Genomic DNA, 18,669 nt, shown 5'->3' with positions numbered 1-18,669 from the left:
GCTAAGGACCGTGGGGCAAAGTTTTATAATTTTTAGAGCTTTTTTGGGCAGTTTTTGCAAAAATGATCAATAATAAGGACTAAATTGAAATTTTGCGTATTGTGATGGATGACTGATTTGATGGGCCCAAGAAGGGCTATGTGATATGATTGAACTATGGATATATGGATTGTGAATATAGAAGTGTGTTTTGAGCCATTTTGCAGGTTGGGTAGGTCCTAGGTATAGGGGAGACTCTGCCGGATTTTCAGCACGACTTAGGACGTATTGGTCTTTTTCTTTGTTTGTATTGAGTCAAATTTATTAAATGATTGTCATAAAATTGTCAGGTGAGCGATGACCTTCTTCCTCCGCCCAGCCGCCACAGTGATTGTCGTCAAGTCTGTGAGTAAAATATTAATTTTAATTGTAATTTCGATATTATTATATGTTCAACATGCCCATGCATCACTTATATGCATATATTTATGTAGTTAAACTCTAGGCACGATTTATGATGCATTGATAAATGTTAAAGTGCCATGATGTTGTTGTGGTAATTTGGAGCAGTGTGCGTGCGTTGGCGTGCGTGTGATGTGGTGTGGACTATGGATAGGACGGGTAGTCACGGCTTGAGTTCTTCGCTGGGACCCGATCCTTGAGGGTAGTCACGCGGCTTGAGTTCTTCTGGGACCCTCGATTTGGTTTATTAAGCGAAAGTCCGCTTGAGTTCTTCACGCACCAGGTTGGATTTAAGAGAGCTGTATAGGGGATCAGCTCCCATATGTTATGATTGATGCTACAGGGTGCGTGAGTGCTCCAAATTACCTTTTTGATGTTATGATGTGAAAATGTTGTTGCTGTTGCATTTCACTCCACAGGTTGCATTAGTACTAGATAGTTATAGAGATTATGGTTAAAATTGATATTTTACTCTCTGAGTCGAACGCTCACTCCTGTTCAATATTTTTTTCAGGCTACAGGAGGATTTTATTTTGGTTAACCTGCTTTTCTCCTTCGCAGGTTGTTTATCAATATTTGTGTAATTTTATTTACTCCTAGAATTTCCGCATGTGTTAGAAGTATTTATTTGATTATGGTCTGTAATATTATTATCATGTTGGACCTGTAAACGTATAATGATATGCATGTTTGATGGATTGGATGAGGGAGCTGAGCTCCCATTTATTATTATGTTGATGAGTATGTGGAGGGTGAGCTGAGCTCCCCAATTGACTATATATTGTGTTTACAGGTCGGGTGAGTCGAAAACTCCCCGTTGGTAAGTCCATTTTATGGCCGGACTCTGTCCGTTTGTTTTCTTGAAATTGGGCCCAAATGGGCCTTAGAGTTGGGTAAATGAATAGTTAAGGCTTACTACGGGCCTCGGGGGCTTTAGGGTGGCCGTGTCCTAGTCTTGGTCCGGCCCATAGGTTGGGTCGTGACAAATGTGGTATCGAGCCTAGGCTCCAGTTCTTAGGAATGTTGTCTAAAGTGTTGGGAAGAGTCTACTAGGAGTCATATGCGAAATATAGGGTCCACATTCGTCTTGCATTGTCATCTTTGCTTCTAGTTTCTCGCTCCATATGTTATGTATAAATATGAGTCTATAGAGTCTGTAATGAGCGCTTTGAATTTTTGTGGGCTAATGTCATTGAATTTCAGAAAATGCGTAGAAGCATGAGAGCTGCCATCGCACTGAACCGGATGTGCTGACGAGGTGTCGCACAGATGAGGCGCCGCCAGGAGGCGGGGTAGGAGGCCTAGAGTCGCTCAAGTAGAGGAGCAGCCACCCCAAGATCAGATCGGTCCTTTATGGCACAGGTCCCATAGACCCCATGGCGCCTACTCTAGCCGGGTTTGCAGAGGACCATTGATATGATGGCGCGATATGGTCCACCCTCCACAAACAGCGATCCACCGCACCAAGAGAGGAATCTTACAAACAGATCATAAATTTCAAGAAGTTGGTGCACGGTACTTATGATGTGTCGACGATGCATATCGGTTTTGGATTCTGACAGCGAGAGCAGTCTGATTGACTGATAGAATATTGATAGAGTGTGTGCAGCATGTCATGGGGCCTATGCCTAGACAATGGATGAAAGACTACGTGTTACCCCGGATGGATGTTTTGACATGGGCTCGATTTATGGAACTTTTATCAATCGGTTTGTGCGTAAAGCTTCAGAGATCGAAGTGGGCCTTTGAGGCCTTAAGACGTAATGGCAGTGCAGTAGATGAATATGCTACATAATTTTGAATTGAGCAGATATGCCCCCGCAGTAGCTGCGAAACTATGAAGGTGAAGAGATTCTTAAAGGGGCTTGACAGAGGTATGCGAACACGGCCATGATGTCTAATCGCTTTTGATGTGGTGGTTGATCGAGCCAGCAGATTGAGATTAGCTATGTCATGGATGACAGCGTAAGAGCAAAGAAAAACAGAGCAGAGGGTTCCTCAGGTGTCCCTTCCATGGGTACTCCGGACAGTGGTGGCCAGAGTAATTACAGAGGAAAAAGCAGGAACAAGAAGAGTGGGTTTAGACACAAACCTCGAGGATTCAGACCTGGATACGGATCCAGCAGTGGTCACAGTTCGGGGTACAGCAGTTCTGGGTCTGGTTCAGGATCCTCTTTGGCACCTTGTGCATAGTGTGGAAGAGGACATTCAGGACCTTGTTTGATGGGATCAGGAGTATGCTTCAGGTGTGGCCAACCCGGTCACTTTGCTAGAGAATTCCCCGTTTTCAGTGAGCCACAGATGGGGTCACAGGGTTCTGTTGCAAATGTTCCTCGCCAGTTGTATCCGGGTACTTCCAACATGGCAGTGGCTGGCCACAGGCCGAGGACAAGGGGGACGTGGATTTGGAGGCGGTCGGGAGGTAGAAGTCGATCGTGGTTACGCCACTCAGGGTAGGGGTCAAGCTCGGGTTTTCACCCTGACCCACCAGGATGCTCAGGCTTCCAATGCAGTTGTGGCAGGTATTCTTCTGGTCTGTCCTTATGAGGCTCGTGTTTTGATAGATCCGGGTGCTACGCACTCATTTGTCTCTCCTGTATTTGCCATGAGGTTGGGTAGAAACCCTACAACTTTAGAGTACCCTTTGTCAGTAGCTACCCCACTTAGTGACAACATAGATGTAGATATGGTTTTTCCGGGTAGCCCAGTAGTAGTGGATGGAAAGATCCTCCTAGCAGACTTGGTTCCTCTACCAGTAATGGATTTCGATGTAATCCTGGGGATGGATTGGTTGTCAACTCATTATGCCACTTTAGACTGCAGGAACAAAAAGGTGTATTTCCACATACCCGGTGTGGAAGAGTTTAGCTTTGATGGGGACAGGAGCGTGGCTCCATATAACTTGGTGTCAGCAATTAGTGCTAGAAAAATGTTGAGGCGTGGATGCCAAGGGTATTTGGCATTGGTGAGAGATACATCTGTAGAAGGTGTCAGCATGGAAAATGTTCCTGTTGTCAGAGAATTCATGGATGTCTTCCCTGAAGAGCTTCCAGGGTTGCCACCAGAGAGGGAAATAGAGTTCTGCATTGATGTTGTTCCGGGTACAAACCCCATATCCATGCCACCTTACAGGATGGCACCAACAGAATTGAAAGAGCTGAAGGAGCAACTACAGGAGCTTTTGGACAAGGGTTTCATACGTCCGAGCACTTCACCCTGGGGTGCTCCTGTTCTATTTGTGAGAAAGAAGGATGGGTCATTGAGGTTGTGTATTGACTATAGACAGCTGAACAAGGTGACTGTGAAGAACAAGTATCCACTTCCTCGGATCGATGACCTGTTTGATCAGCTCCAAGGAGCTAGATTCTTTTCCAAGATAGACCTGCAATCAGGCTACCATCAGTTGAGAATCAGGGATGAGGACGTGTCCAAAACGGCTTTCAGGACAAGATATGGTCATTATGAGTTCTTGGTGATGTCTTTTGGACTCATTAATGCACCAGCAGCCTTCATGGACTTGATGAACAGGGTGTTCAAGTCATTTTTGAACCGTTTTGTCATCGTATTCATAGATGACATTCTGGTATACTCTTGGAACGAGGAAGAACACGTGTGGCACTTGAGGATGGTGTTGCAGACGTTGAGGGAGCACCAGCTATATGCCAAATTTTCAAAATGTGAATTTTGGCTAGAAAGCATCTCATTCTTGGGACACGTGGTTTCTAGTGACGGCATTCAAGTGGATCCCAAGAAAATTGAAGCTGTAACTGATTGGCTTAGGCCTACAACAGTCACTGAGGTGCGAAGTTTTCTGGGTTTAGCTGGCTACTATAGGCGTTTTGTACAAGATTTCTCCAGGATAGCGGCTCCCCTAACTAAGTTGACCAGGAAGAATGTTCCATTCATTTGGACAGATGACTGTGAGGTGAGTTTCCAGAAGCTTAAGGAGTGTCTAACCACTGCCCCTGTGTTGACACTACCTGTGAGTGGTGAAGGATACACCGTGTATTGTGACGCCTCCAGAGTTGGCCTAGGGTGTGTTTTGATGCAGAATGGAAAGGTAGTGGCTTATGCTTCAAGGCAGCTGAAGAGGCATGAGCAGAACTACCCCACCCATGATTTGGAAATGGCGGTTGTAATCTTTGCACTAAAGATCTGGAGACACTATCTGTATGGTGAAGTGTGCGAGATATACACCGACCACAAGAGCTTAAAGTACATCTTCCAACAGAGGGATTTAAACTTGAGACAGAGGAGATGGATGGAGCTTCTGAAAGACTATGATTGCACCATCCAGTACCACCCTGGAAAGGCTAATGTTGTGGCAAATGCCTTGAGCAGAAAATCTTCTGGCAGTTTGGCGCACATTTCAGTAGAGAAGAGACCATTGATTCAGGAGGTACATGAGTTGATGGATCAAGGTTTAATCCTAGATCTTTCAGATGAGGGGGTATTGTTGGCTCACTTTTCAGTGAGGCCAGACTTGAGGGACAGAGTTAGAGTTTCCCAGCACAGAGACCAACAATTGATGAAGATCATAGAAAGAGTACAGCAAGGTGAAGGTGGTGAGTTTGGATTTGCCAATGATGGCGCCTTAGTGCAAGGTTCTAGGATATGTGTGCCCGATGTGGACAACCTCAGGAATGAAATCATGCGAGAGGCACATCAGACAGCATGGCCCACCTGTGTTCTACCAAAATGTACCATGATGTGAAAGATAGCTACTGGTGGAATGGCATGAAGAGAGACATAGCAGACTTTGTGTCCAAGTGCTTGACTTGTCAGAAGGTGAAGTTTGAACACCAGAGACCGTCAGGGAAGCTGCAAGAGCTCCCTATCCCAGAATGGAAGTGGAAAATGATCACTATGGATTTTGTGACTGGGTTGCCTCGTACCACGCGAGGATATGACTCGATATGGGTAATTGTAGACCGTCTAACCAAATCAGCTCACTTCTTGCCTGTGAAGACTACATATTCTGTGGCACAGTATGCCCGGCTCTACATTCGAGAAATAGTTAGATTGCATGGAGTTCCGGCTTCCATAATATCTGACAGAGGGCCCCAGTTCACTTCTTGGTTTTGGAGAAAGTTGCAGGAGGCACTTGGCACACAGTTGAACTTCAGTACGGCTTTCCACCCTCAGACAGACGGACAGTCCGAAAGGACAATCCAAACACTGGAAGACATGCTTCGCATGAGTGTCTTGGATTTTGGAGGTCAATGGGATGAGCAGCTAGCTTTGGTGGAGTTTGCCTACAACAACAGTTACCATTCCAGCATAGGGATGGCACCCTATGAGGCACTATATGGAAGAAAGTATAGGTCTCCTCTGTGTTGGACAGAAATGGGGGAAGCGAAGGTGCATGATGTAGACCTAGTGCAGTACACTTCAGAGGTAGTTCCTTTAATCAGGGAACGACTGAGGACAACTTTCAGTAGACAGAAGAGTTATGCAGACCCCAGACGGAGGGATGTGGAGTTTGCAGTGGGCGACTATGTATTCCTGAAGGTTTCTCCAATGAAGGGAGTCATGAGATTTGGAAAGAAGGGCAAGTTGGCACCTCGGTATATCGGACCTTTTGAGGTTACTGATAGAATTGGAGCAGTTGCCTACCGGTTGGAGCTACCACCCAACCTCTCTCACGTTCATCCCGTGTTTCACATCTCCATGCTCAGGAAATACATTCCCGATCCTTCTCATGTACTGCAGCCGGATGTGATAGAGCTAAAAGAGAACTTGACATTTGAGGAGCAGCCTGTAGCCATAGTGGACTACCAAGTGAGACAGCTGAGATCAAAACAGATCCCTATGGTTAAGGTTTTGTGGAGGAGTCAGTCAGTGGAAGAGTGCACCTGGGAGTCAGAACGGGACATGCGTAGCAAGTACCCTTATTTGTTCAATGTATAATCATGTGCTTTATTCTGCCTTGTGTAAAATTCGAGGACGAATTTTCTGTAAGGGGGGAAGAATGTAACACCCCAAAAATATTAAATTTATGAGCATTTTTGGTATTTTAATTTTATTTAAATTTTAGGAATTTTTTTGAGATTTTTCGGATTTTAAAAATCGGGTTCGATTTTCCGAAAATATAAACTTTGATGATTTTTAAAAATTAATTTAAAGACCACGTGGCAAAACTAAAAATATATTTGGAGTCTACGTATTTTTCTGAGTTTTCTGGAATTTTTTCGAAATTTTTGGACCTCGTTTTCGGTCCCGAGGCAGAGTAAAAATTCAAAATTTTGTATTTCGAATCGAACCGGCCGAATCGAACCGGACCGGATCGGACCGGTCGAATCGGACCGGTCTTCTTCTCTTTTTCTTCCTCCCGCGCGCGTTCCTTCCTCCTTCTCTCTTCCTCGCGTTTTCTCTCTCCTCCCCACCCCCAGCCGCCGGCCAGCCACCTGCCCAGCCCCCCAGCCGACCGGCGCCGCCGCCCAGCCCTCCCAGCCAGCCGGCCGCCGCCCAAACGGCCGGAAAAACGCGCGCGAAACGCCCCCCCTGCGCGCGCGTCGATTCAGCTTCCCCGGCCAAATCCGGCCGATCCGGCCACCAATTGGACCGGGTCTTGTGTCTAAAATCATCTACTCGGCGAGAGCTTTCCATAGACACCAAGAACGCCGAAATCCATCGAGCGGTTTGTCCGATTTTTGCTCGGGAAGATTTTAGCCCATTTCGACTTTTGGGCTAGATTTCTCGAAAACCGTGAATCCCACGAGAAAACCGAGGCTACCAGCACGCTCCACTCGTCGAGAGCTTCGCAACGACATAAATTTCGAATTTTTCCGACACCGTTTTTCGGTGGGTCCCACGGAACTTCGCAGTGTTTTTCCGAGCATTAAATGAGCTTACAAAATTCTGAAAAATTTATGTACTAACCCCCGTGTTATGGGCTTCGTGTAGGTATCCTCGATTCGCGGAAATTCGGCGATTGGCCGCAAATTTCGGGCGAACCGGACCGTTCTGGAAAAGTCTCCGAATTGGACCGAGGTTTTGGCTACCCCCCCATTGTCAAACGTCCCGAGTGCGTCCCCGAAGTCGGAATCGGCAAAGGTAAACCCGAACCTTGTTTTTACGTAATTTTCTAGTGCTTAAATAGGGTTAAAAATCCGTAAAATATTCGTGGTAGCTTAGAAAATTACGATTCTTTTTGCAATAGCTTAGTAATATTGCTAAGGACCGCGGGGCAAAGTTTTATAATTTTTAGAGCTTGTTTGGGCAATTTTTGCAAAAATGATCAATAATAAGGACTAAATTGAAATTTTGCGTATTGTGATGGATGACTGATTTGATGGGCCCAAGAGGGGCTGTGTGATATGATTGAACTATGGATATATGGATTGTGAATATAGAAGTGTGTTTTGAGCCATTTTGCAGGTTGGGTAGGTCCTAGGTATAGGGGAGACTCTGCATGATTTTCGGCACGACTTAGGACGTATTGGTCTTTTTCTTTGTTTGTATTGAGTCAAATTTATTAAATGATTGTCATAAAATTGTCAGGTGAGCCGGGACAGCCTTCTTCCTCCGCCCAGGCGCCACAGTGATTGTCGTCAAGTCTGTGAGTAAAATATTAATTTTAATTGTAATTTCGATATTATTATATGTTCAACATGCCAATGCATCACTTATATGCATATATTTATGTAGTTAAACTCTAGGCACGATTTATGATGCATTGATAAATGTTAAAGTGCCATGATGTTGTTGTGGTAATTTGGAGCAGTGTGCGTGCGTTGGCGTGCGTGTGATGTGGTGTGGACTATGGATAGGACGGGTAGTCACGGCTTGAGTTCTTGGGACCCGATCCTTCGAGGTAGTCACGGCTTGAGTTCTTCATGGGACCCTCGATTTGGTTTATTAAGCGAAAGTCCGCTTGAGTTCTTCGGGCACTTTGGTTGGATTTAAGAGAGTGTATAGGATCGGCTCCCATATGTTATGATTGATGCTACAGTGCGTCGGTGCTCCAAATTACCTTTTGATGTTATGATGTGAAAATGTTGTTCTTTGTTGCATTTCACTCCACAGTTGCATTAGTACTAGATAGTTATAGAGATTATGGTTAAAATTGATATTTTACTCTGAGTCGACGCTCACTCTGTTCAATATTTTTTCAAAGCACAGGAGGATTTTATTTTGGTTAACTGCTTTTCTCCTTCGCAGGTTGTTTATCAATATTTGTGTAATTTTATTTACTCCTAGAATTTTCGCATGTGTTAGAAGTATTTATTTGATTATGGTCTGTAATATTATTATCATGTTGGACCTGTAAACGTATAATGATATGCGTGTTTGACGGATTGGATGAGGGAGCTGAGCTCCCATTTATTATTATGTTGATGAGTATGTGGAGGGTGAGCTGAGCTCCCCAATTGACTATATATTGTGTTTACAGGTCGGGTGAGTCGAAAACTCTCCGTTGGTAAGTCCATTTTATGGCCGGACTCTGTCCGTTTGTTTTCTTGAAATTAGGCCCAAATGGGCCTTAGAGTTGGGTAAATGAATAGTTAAGGCTTACTACGGGCCTCGGGGGCTTTAGGCTGGCCTAGGTCCTAGTGCCGGTCCGACCCATAGGTTGGGTCGTGATAAAATGTTCTTAACTTATCATCAACACAAAAATTTAAGTCATTAAACTAAATTATTTAAAATACCTATTTATCTAAATAAAAAAACTCTCATTATTTATTTCGATATCCTTTAACCTTCATGAATTTTTTAATATAAAAAATAAAAAAGTGAATTTAAATATAATATTATTAAATAATATATATATTTTTAAATAAAGTGGGTAATATATTTTTAATTATTAAAAATTTTTATTATTTAAAAAAAAAATAAAGAAAAGATAGTAACATTGCTTTTGAATTGACTTCCGCTGAATGAAATTTGTAAGTGCTCCTTTATATATATATATATTTGAAATAACTTAATCATGAAAATATTAAAAAAATGACGATAAAGATGAAAGGGTGATGCCAATCCAATCCAATCCAATCCCACCCAACAATGACACTGACATATGCGCAAACAGCATGCCCTAGCCGGCATCTGAATTCTGAGCGTATATTGTTAAATTAATGCCTATCCATTCCGACATCCATAGGTTCCAATAAAAAAGAAAAAGTCCTTCTTACCCTTTTCCTTTTGGACTTTAAAAAAAAAAAAAAAGAAGAATTGTTTTTACATAAATATATATGCAAGTAAAATATTCAAAGAAAAACACCATAACAACTGCGGCCCATCGAGATAATCAAGACAGAAAAATCAAACATAAGCTATGAAGTTTGGGAAGGAGTTCAAGACCCACCTTGAGGAAACCCTGCCGGACTGGAGGGACAAGTTTCTGTGCTACAAGCCCCTCAAGAAACTCCTCAAGCAGTTCCCTGCAACTTCTGATGGCTCTTCCACCTTTCACCCTATTTTTCTTCTCCATCAACGGCTTCCGTCTCCCCCTGCCCCTGCTTCTGCTGATTATCCTCATCCTGAGAGTGGTACAAACAGGTCCTTGGTGCTCCTCCAAGAATGGTTTATTAGAATTTTAAATGAAGAGCTCGACAAGTTCAATGATTTCTTCGTTGATAAGGAGGAAGAGTTCATTATCCGTTTTCAGGTTCTTTTTTCAATCACTACTTTATTGTTGGTGACATGCCTACATATTTGAATATACATATCTTTCCACTTCCTGTATGTGGGTTTCTGACTTCCATATATTATTTACTGGATAATTCAAGTTATTCCAATTTGATGTGAGATGTTGAAGGGCTGTAGGCTTGTCGTGATATTCTCTTGCGACGTAAGTGAAGACGGATACCTTATACATGAACACGAGTCTAGAAAAATCCCAGCTATTTGATAAGCTTTTGGGTTTTTGTGTCTTTATAGAATCTTTAACTTCGTTGGATAATAGAGATAAAATCTTGGATACGAATGCGAATTTATTGTGAGTTTGGAACTAAAATAAGAAGTGAAGGAATAAACAGTTGTAAGGCAAGCGGTATGCAAAGGAAGCATTGTATCTAGTTATAAATTCAGTAATTGTCATATATGCTCAATGGTCATTTTGTTGGAAAATCACTTAAGAATTTGATAAGGCTGGATTGCGAATGTTATTAGAAATGCCTGGCTAGTTTATGTTATAAAAATTGCTTTTATGAGAACTGCAGTTAAAAAATATTATAGCAATTAGACTAGATGATTTTCCCATGTGAATTTGGGGAAATTACTACGCCAGCATGAGAGATGTGTTGTAACTTGAATTTGCTATGAGGCTGAGCAAATCATAAATGAGAAAGTGTGAAAAGGCAGCGATGAAAGACATGGTATCCTATATACACCAATAGTTGGGAAATATGGCTTTTTCCTACTTGTTATTCTCAAATGGAGTTTCTGAAATGAAATTTTCATCTGTGTCAGTATGTCTTTAAGAAAACCTTCCTTTCAACATGTATCCAACCTGGTCAAGCCTTGGTAATGTTGCTTTAAACTTATGTTAAGATGCAAACTTTATGATACTTATGTAGCTTAATATGATGGTCAAGTGATTTTATTAAGCCATAAAATTTCCATTTCCTGGTGCCTCAATTTGCAATGCCTCCATGGCCTTTTTTCAAGTTAGCAATTTCCTAGTGTTACAATAACATATGTTCTCAAAGTTTGCCTTAGATTTTGTTTGTGCCAATGGGTCTCCAGGCAAGGGAATATATCCTTTACCAAAATGTCCTGGACATCTGGCAAAGCTAGTTGAAGTTTAGTTTTTATCACTCAAATGATATGTGGGTTTTAAAATAGGAGGCTATTGTCTTGCCATTGATGATTTTGAAGGGCGTGATTTATTCCTTCAAGAATTTTTTATATTGAGGACCAAGTGTTTGATGTTTGGTACATGAATATATATGCACCTCTCACTAATCTTCTTTATACGCTCGTTGAATGCTTCTTTCTTTTAGTCAAAGTTGGAATGTTTGCTGTACTCTAACTAATTGTTTGGCCAGAAAATTTTTGTGCCTTAAATGGCCACTGAGCAATTCTCTGGATTTTTCTCTACCTATTACATTCATATTCAGTACAGCAAGTTGCTATTCTAATATTCTATTAAGGATATCTTGAATCTTAGAAGTATGGTACAGTTTTGTTATATTGGTTGTTCTAACTCTAGTACAAATTGTATTCTCTAATTTTTCACATTGAACTATTTCATAACCTCTGTCCAAATGTCTCTTGATCAAACCACTCATTCTCTTGTTTTGCTTTTGTTACTTGCTTTTTTTTTTTTAAACTCCTAATTGTAAGTTGTAACACTAATTATGTCAACTTGTTTTATTTATTCATTTTTGCAATTATATCAGGAATTGAAGGAAAGAATTGAGCGTCTAAAGGAACAGAGCAGCAAGAATGGAGTTTTTACATCAGACAGTGAATTCAGTGAAGAAATGATGGACATTCGTAAAGATTTGGTCACTATTCATGGGGAGATGGTGCTTCTAAAAAATTATAGCTCCCTAAATTTTGCAGGTATCTAGCTAATTATTATTATTATTATTATTATTATTATTATTATTATTATTATTATTATTATTATTATTATTATCCCTTCTACACCTAAGTTGGGTGGTTAAGGGCTTTCTCACTTTTCATGGAGAGATGGTGCTTCTCAAAAATTTTAGCTACTAGCTGAAACATAAGGTAAAGTAGATATATAAGTAATCTAATGCTCTTCCATTTAATAAGAGTCAGTGAAATATGGTTTCTTACCTGTTACTGAAATCATATTCATTTTTCTGCTTTGATAGGGTTAGTTAAGATTTTGAAGAAGTATGATAAACGAACTGGAGGATTATTGCGCCTACCTTTTACCCAACTCGCCCTTCATCAGCCTTTTTTTACCACAGAATCTCTAACAAGGCTAGTCCATGAATGTGAGGCAAATCTTGAGCTCCTATTTCCATTGCATGCAGAAGTCATTGAATCTGCTGCTGCTACACAAGGGCAGCCAAATCCACCTCTGAATAAGTGTAACCCAGCAAATATCTCATTCGAATCATCACGAACTCTTGGGGATGACACCATGGATATATATCGCAGTACCCTTGCTGCAATGAAAGCCGTAAGAGGCCTTCAAAAAGCGAGCTCAACCTACAATCCACTGTCTTTTTCATCTTTCTTCAAGAACCAGGATGATGAAAGCAATGGTGCTGTCACGACTGATAACTCGGCTTCAAACTCTTCAGCCACACTACATAATGGAGAGGAGTCTGATCAAGAAGATGTGCATTCTGTCTAACAGCTTTCATATTTTTGGTGCAGTATTCTATCCTGACTCTTATTTATCTTGTTTTTATGAAACAAAGATTTATCAAACGGTAATTAAGAAACTGAATAATGGCTCCTGCAGCAGTTTGTATTATCATTAGTTGCCAATGATGTAAACTGTGATGAGTTATAAAATTGTAGTTGCTTTTCTTGGCTTGGATAATTTTGTGGAAGCATATTGGTAGCCATTTTAGTGTATACTTCAATTCTGAAATGAAGCCATTTTTATTTGTCTCAAGAGCTGTCGCTATGTGACATAGCTGCAGTTGCAAGTGTCACAAACACCAGAAGTGGATGATTTTGTAGTGATGAAGCGTGAAACCGTTGCTTCGCTAATATACAGCCCACTTTTGTCATCTCAGCTAAGGACAAAGAATAATAAAGGGGTTCGAGGTCCACCAGGGATACCCTCGGTGCAGACCCTTGGACGCTCAAGTTGAATATCTTAGTTTGAATAGGGGGAGAGATAAAAGAGGTATTGAGAAAAGACAGGTAGAATAATGAGAGGGAGAATGTAGAGGGGAGAGAAGCAGGGTAGAGGAAGAGGAGAGAGAGAAGGAATCCTTTTCCATCCTTGCCTAGCTTTATTTATAGAGAAATATGATCGGAGTATATTTTTTAGTATATTCTAAGGAATATAATGTATGATGTAGTGTTCTGCTTTTGCTACAATAGCAATCTGCTATCCTCTTGCAAAAGAAGTTTCTTTTCCTTACGTGTCGAAGATAAACCTCCTCCTGAAGCCCTAAGTTTGTAATTTCAGTTGTACCCTTTTATAGCTACATGCTCTTCACCCTCTCTGGCCTTGGTTTTAGTGTGCTCATCACCTAGGCCCCTTCCTGATTCAGTTTTGCCATTATTGTCTATGCCATTTTTCAGTTGATCAGCCTTTGCTTATTGAAAGGAATTGGCCAGAGGGTAGGACTTGCTCATCTATCTGGAGAGTTGATTCATTTTATGTTTCTTCTATAAATTACCAGAAATGCTGTACCACATAATGGTTCAAATTCATTCCTTGAGGTAAAGGAGGGAAAAGGAAAGAATATTTATGGGCGAAGTCAAATAGTGATCCAGGAGAAGAAGGGTATAAAATCATGTTCTTTGTTCGCTTTGTACGGGTGAATTAGGTCCAATGTGGCCTTCACCATTTATAAAGTAAGTGTGGTTTCAAGCCGAGAACTTGGTCACTTCCTGCTAAGCTCAGGTACAACTCTGCAGGTTTCCGGGCAAGATAACAGCAGTAGAAGGATTTGAACCCTCTGACTTAGGCTTTGCTTCCAAGGCAAGATACATTTACTTATGGTACAAAAAAATTGGGCCTTACAAGGCCGCGTACTCTTCTCATGTCACTTTTTAACAAATATAAAACAAATGTATCCTTCTTGTGATCACATTATTTTCCTCTCCCCTCTTCCCCTCCTTTTCTTTGCATTTCTCTTGCACTCAGAAAAATTAAATAGAATAAGTATTACAAAAAAAATGGAGGAAAAAAAAAAAAAATCGTGGGTGTCAATTCAATGCTTTTCAATCTTATACAATGTTTATACACTCTTGTCTTCATCATCATCATAGTAGAAAGGTAATGGTACTGACTTAAATGCCCTAAACTTGCCAACGTTATTCAAGTGTTCATTCTCCAACCTGATCAATAAAATTCAAGATTTTTGTCAGTTATCTTAACTTTAAATTATTTTCATTAATACTGTTATAAAACTCCTGCTTTTTATTTATTTATTTATTTTCAATGATGGAGTGCAGAAGCCACTCCAACCTGCCCACCTAGATTAAGGAAATTAGACTACCCACCATTGAATTTTGAGTTACTTCAATATAAGTTCTTCCTTTTATAACCAGTCAGTATTCTAGTTGGTGGTAGCAGTTAAATTTTAAGAAAATGAAGGGAAAAGACTTGGAGTAGTTATATTCTACCTGAAGAAATTCCAGATGCCACGCCGAATTATCTCCAAGCAGGCAACAATTGCAGTTAATGCTGTTCTATGTAGGAAAGGAACTTGTCTAAAGCCCAACACTGTCTGCATCCAAGCAAGTCTTAACAAAACATTCAGCCCCTGACATTTATCGGAAGTTATTGTTACTTCAGTTAGGAAAGGAATAAACTTTCAGAGACAAATTCACATATTTCCTTACCATTGCTACAAAGTAAACACTTTTCTTTGGTATAACAAGCTTATCTCTAAGCCATGGATTTCTTGAATTTGGTCTTAGAAGACCCCAGTCTATTACAATGTCCCAGTATGTACTAATAATGGTTGCAAAACCTGAGGTGGCCGCAGCCAAGATCTTCCAAGTCATTCCCCTTTTCAGATCATAAAATGTCCTCAAGGCAACCGCAATAATTGTTGACAGGTATTTTACTGAGTTATACACTTGCATTGAGTCTCTTTCTTCAAAAAATCGGCGAAGACACTAAAACATTATGGAATAGTGTGAGCATCAATCCATTGTTGAAAAGGAAAAAGGGAAAGATCATAAAAAGAAATGCAGTCAGATATACCTGAAGGAAACGGATCCAATATGGAATCATTGCTACAACAAAATAAAAACTTTCAAAAACTTTGCTTTCGTAGCATCTATTTGACCTCTTTTTGAAGTCTCCCCAGCCATAGTAGCAAACATAGAATTCCAAATTTCTGAATGCTTGCACCTGAAATTCAGTAGTGGTGAACAGAGCTACAGATATTGGCAAATTAAGGAAGCTAATGTGCATTTTACTTTATTACACTTAGAACCAAAAGAAGTAAGTGTTTGAAATTTTATCTATATTTTGAAGTAAGAACTATTTCAAACCTGGCTAGTAAGTTGATCTGCCAAGAAGAAATCTGGGAGGATAACCTACAGAGACATAAATGGAACAAAGATGAGACCACTCTCACAGAAATCTATTGTTGCGTTTTTGGAACTCTTAAATCTTATTACCTTATAAAGAGGAGCAAGTAGACAATGAAGAGCACATTGGATCAGGAAGAAGCGACTTGACCGGTATATTATATTGAAAGGGCAGAATGTTATCAGAAGCACAAGCTGCATTAAAACCACAGTTTGGGCTCAACAGGCTAATATGTGATCAATTGAAGTGATGATTCAAGCATCTAGTATAGAATATTACAGTGAGTAGGCCCAAAGGGATTAATTCAGTAATTGCTGTGAAGCTTTTTGTTCTTGGATCCATTTCCATATCCAAATTTGAAAGGACACCAACCAGTGTAAGCACTGCCAGACCTGAACCAAGAAGCAAGACTTCTCTATAATCCAATTCTGTTCCTTGCTTGAAGCCAAATATGAATGCATAATTGACCCTGTATCGTTTCCAGAAGTATATATTTGCAGCATACATGATCATGTGCAGGACTATAAATCCAAACAATCTGCAACAGAAAGAAGCAAAATTATCAAACCAAACAGGAAAGTAGCACTCAAGAATCTCATTCGTACTTTCTAACTACTTACGAGTACAATGGAAATATGTTTTCCATATACTTTGGACCTCCTGAACTGTTGAGGACATCTCTAGCATGTATTAGCACAATAACTGCAATCATAAGTGCAAAAGAGCAGCCAGAGAAGAAACCTGCAGGTATAGAACTGTTAAATGAATTTATCTGATTTAAATGTTGAGAAAACTCTTAATTGAAGCAGAAAATTGATGATGCTAAAGAGCACTGAGAATTCTTTGACCACTCATTGCTTTTACTCTCTATCCTTGCCAGCAAGTCATGTTTGAATCTTTAGTTACAAACTGATCTTACCCAGTGAAAATGTAGTTCTGTGTTTTTCCCTCTTAGCTTTTGGTCTTAAAGTGTTCATTCCTTTTCTATGATTCCCATTCGCAAAGTGCTTAACGAATGTAGCCTCCACCCTTTCCATGAGCTTAGTAACCTGCATAGGAGCGTTGTGAGACAAAAGCAAAGACAGTGCCTAAAGTAAAACTCACTCCAGCCAATATAATGAATTCTAACCTCTTCAGAGCTTCCCAGATACGAACTGTCCACCATATCTAGGTAAGCTTTTGATGCATTCTGTGAAGTGATCTGCAGCTAACGCAAATTAGTACAATCGAATAGAAACTTGCAGCTGAGTGTTTATTCTTAAAACTAAAAGCTCTAGTACCTTGTCATATTTTTTCATGATCTTGGAGAATGCTAATTGGTTCAAGAAGCTGTAAAACCATTCAGTAACAAGGTCAGTTATAGGAACAGAACTCGATCAAAACTCCAAGAGGACATTGCATTACCAGTAGCTTTTCAGAAGTCGAAGCTTTTGGTGGAATGCCATAAAAGCGCGAGCCATCAGTTCCTCTGCTTTCCTTAGTTCTTCCTTGCTATAGGACAAGTCTGATTTCGAACTTGCAATGATATTTTTCATTGTAGATACAGGTGTTTCAGGTTCAACATTGATCTTTACATGATCTAAAACTTCTAACGAAGCCGGTCTAAATCCCTCAATGTTATGAGTGGCTTTCCCCTGGCTACAAGAGGCAGAGTTCTCATCATCACTGCCTCTCTTATCATCTTCTGAATTTGTTTCGTTGCTCATCTCAACTTCTTGAATCACTTCCATATGTGACCATTCTTCAAATAGAAAAATAATGTAAATTCACATGTCTAACCAAAAGATAAGTTGAAAAAAAATACTAATTATCGACAACTGGTATTTTCCCTAACCTGGGTTTCTAGTTCTGTCATTGATGGGATGAGCAACTGATGCCGAATTCAAGGAAACTCCATTGGTGGCAAGATTCCCTATATTTGCTCCTTCAAGCTCTGGATTCTCCACCTTAATCCTTAGCGCTATCAAAGCATCCATTTGTCTACTCAAATCATCTGCCTCTGCCATAACTTCTTTAACTTTTTTCTTGTAAAACTTGACCACCTTATTGAACTCATCATCAAGCCTCTTAAAGAACATAAGTTCAAGCTCGCCTCCTTCCCCTGATGCATTCATAAACATGGTCTGGTAACGGCCTTCTCCTCCCTCTTCTTTCACTGCGCTTATTAATATCACTTCTTCTTCACTGACATTCTTTCTTGGAGAGCCCCTATATCGGTTTGTTAGGCCACTGAAGGCTCTATAGAGGGATGCCCTTCTCTTCAAAGAACCTTTTGAGGTTGCTGCTGCCGCCATGGGAGATGGAGTGTTTCTTTGTTTGGAATGCAAGACTTCTTTTAAGATTTTCTTCAGATAGTTGTAGTCCATGTATGCTTCTTGCCATTCCTGTACCATCTGTGCAACGAATTCTTTCCCAAACTTCATCTTCTTCAGGAAACAAATGTTTCTGCTGATTATTACAAATCTTTATGAACATAAACATAAAGATCTTCCTAGTACTCTCAATGTTTAATCCAAACACCAATCTTGATGATTATATAAAGAACTTGCAGGAACCGCCTTCTTCTCTCCTCCTTTCCAATCTTGACGAGAAGTAAATAAAAAGCAATTCCATTATACATAATATATTTTTTTTTCCTCTCTGTTACTAATTCTATGTGGTGGAGAAGAAAATTATGAAACTTTAGCCATTGATTGCGGTTGTCCTTAATTGATTGAAAGTAAAAGACTGCTTGAAATGTAAAATATGTGGGAAGCTTACAGCTTTTGTGCACTCTGTTTCACTCGGCTAATTCTAAGCCGGTAAAAGTAAAGAGAGAAGAACTAAAGCTAGTGGCCTTGTTTCCATCAATGCGCCAAAGGACAATAAATACAACACACTATCCAGCTAGATTTCCAAAAAACAGAGGATTATCCAGTTAGAATTTGGAGATATTGAAAATCTATAGATTATTTTTAACTATTTTCAAACATGGAAAAAAAATTTTATTTTATTGCTTAAATGAATTTATTTTTAATCAAATGATTTGTTGTCAAATACTATTACATAAAATTGATTTGACAGAATTTGCT

The 18,669-nt window shown here is 40.2% G+C and overlaps 2 protein-coding genes and 1 long non-coding RNA gene across 3 annotated transcripts; 2 read left to right on the top strand and 1 right to left on the bottom strand.

Moving 5' to 3' along the window:
* Nucleotides 1-340: 340 nt before the first annotated feature.
* Nucleotides 341-1,097, top strand: LOC131174580 (uncharacterized). The gene is made up of 2 exons (XR_009144947.1): nt 341-384; nt 956-1,097. It is a non-coding gene; the product is annotated as an uncharacterized LOC131174580 (long non-coding RNA).
* Nucleotides 1,098-9,619: 8,522 nt separating this feature from the next.
* On the top strand, nt 9,620-12,913 carry LOC110640275 (SPX domain-containing protein 4). Its single transcript, XM_021791514.2, has 3 exons — nt 9,620-10,051; nt 11,787-11,952; nt 12,231-12,913. The coding sequence occupies exons 1-3, from the start codon at nt 9,719-9,721 to the stop codon at nt 12,719-12,721; spliced, it is 990 nt and encodes a 329-aa protein (XP_021647206.2). The 5' UTR covers nt 9,620-9,718; the 3' UTR covers nt 12,722-12,913.
* A 1,324-nt stretch (nt 12,914-14,237) lies between these two features.
* Nucleotides 14,238-18,367, bottom strand: LOC110640274 (phosphate transporter PHO1 homolog 9). The gene is made up of 13 exons (XM_021791513.2): nt 17,433-18,367; nt 17,003-17,339; nt 16,879-16,927; nt 16,728-16,799; nt 16,518-16,647; nt 16,219-16,339; nt 15,878-16,136; nt 15,688-15,792; nt 15,559-15,603; nt 15,266-15,415; nt 14,899-15,177; nt 14,680-14,819; nt 14,238-14,391 (listed from the first exon to the last, which is right to left on the bottom strand). Exons 1-13 carry the CDS (start codon nt 18,019-18,021, stop codon nt 14,292-14,294), a joined length of 2,376 nt encoding a protein of 791 aa, XP_021647205.2. The 5' UTR covers nt 18,022-18,367; the 3' UTR covers nt 14,238-14,291.
* Nucleotides 18,368-18,669: the final 302 nt, after the last annotated feature.

The sequence above is a fragment of the Hevea brasiliensis genome, chromosome 16 (assembly GCF_030052815.1).
Source record: "Hevea brasiliensis isolate MT/VB/25A 57/8 chromosome 16, ASM3005281v1, whole genome shotgun sequence".
NCBI lineage: Eukaryota > Viridiplantae > Streptophyta > Magnoliopsida > Malpighiales > Euphorbiaceae > Hevea > Hevea brasiliensis.
Note: the sequence above shows the minus strand (reverse complement) of the source record. Positions and strands in the feature narration are given on the sequence as shown.

Excerpts from the sequence above, each read along its gene's own strand:
- LOC110640275 (XM_021791514.2), top strand. The coding sequence starts at position 9,719 with ATGAAGTTTGGGAAGGAGTTCAAGACCCACCTTGAGGAAACCCTGCCG. Across the intron at positions 10,052-11,786 it reads AGTTCATTATCCGTTTTCAG|GAATTGAAGGAAAGAATTGA; the intron begins GTTCTTTTTTCA and ends CAATTATATCAG. Across the intron at positions 11,953-12,230 it reads TAGCTCCCTAAATTTTGCAG|GGTTAGTTAAGATTTTGAAG; the intron begins GTATCTAGCTAA and ends CTGCTTTGATAG.
- LOC110640274 (XM_021791513.2), bottom strand. The coding sequence starts at position 18,021 with ATGAAGTTTGGGAAAGAATTCGTTGCACAGATGGTACAGGAATGGCAA. Across the intron at positions 16,928-17,002 it reads CGACTTCTGAAAAGCTACTG|CTTCTTGAACCAATTAGCAT; the intron begins GTAATGCAATGT and ends ATGGTTTTACAG. Across the intron at positions 16,800-16,878 it reads TCATGAAAAAATATGACAAG|ATCACTTCACAGAATGCATC; the intron begins GTACTAGAGCTT and ends CGTTAGCTGCAG.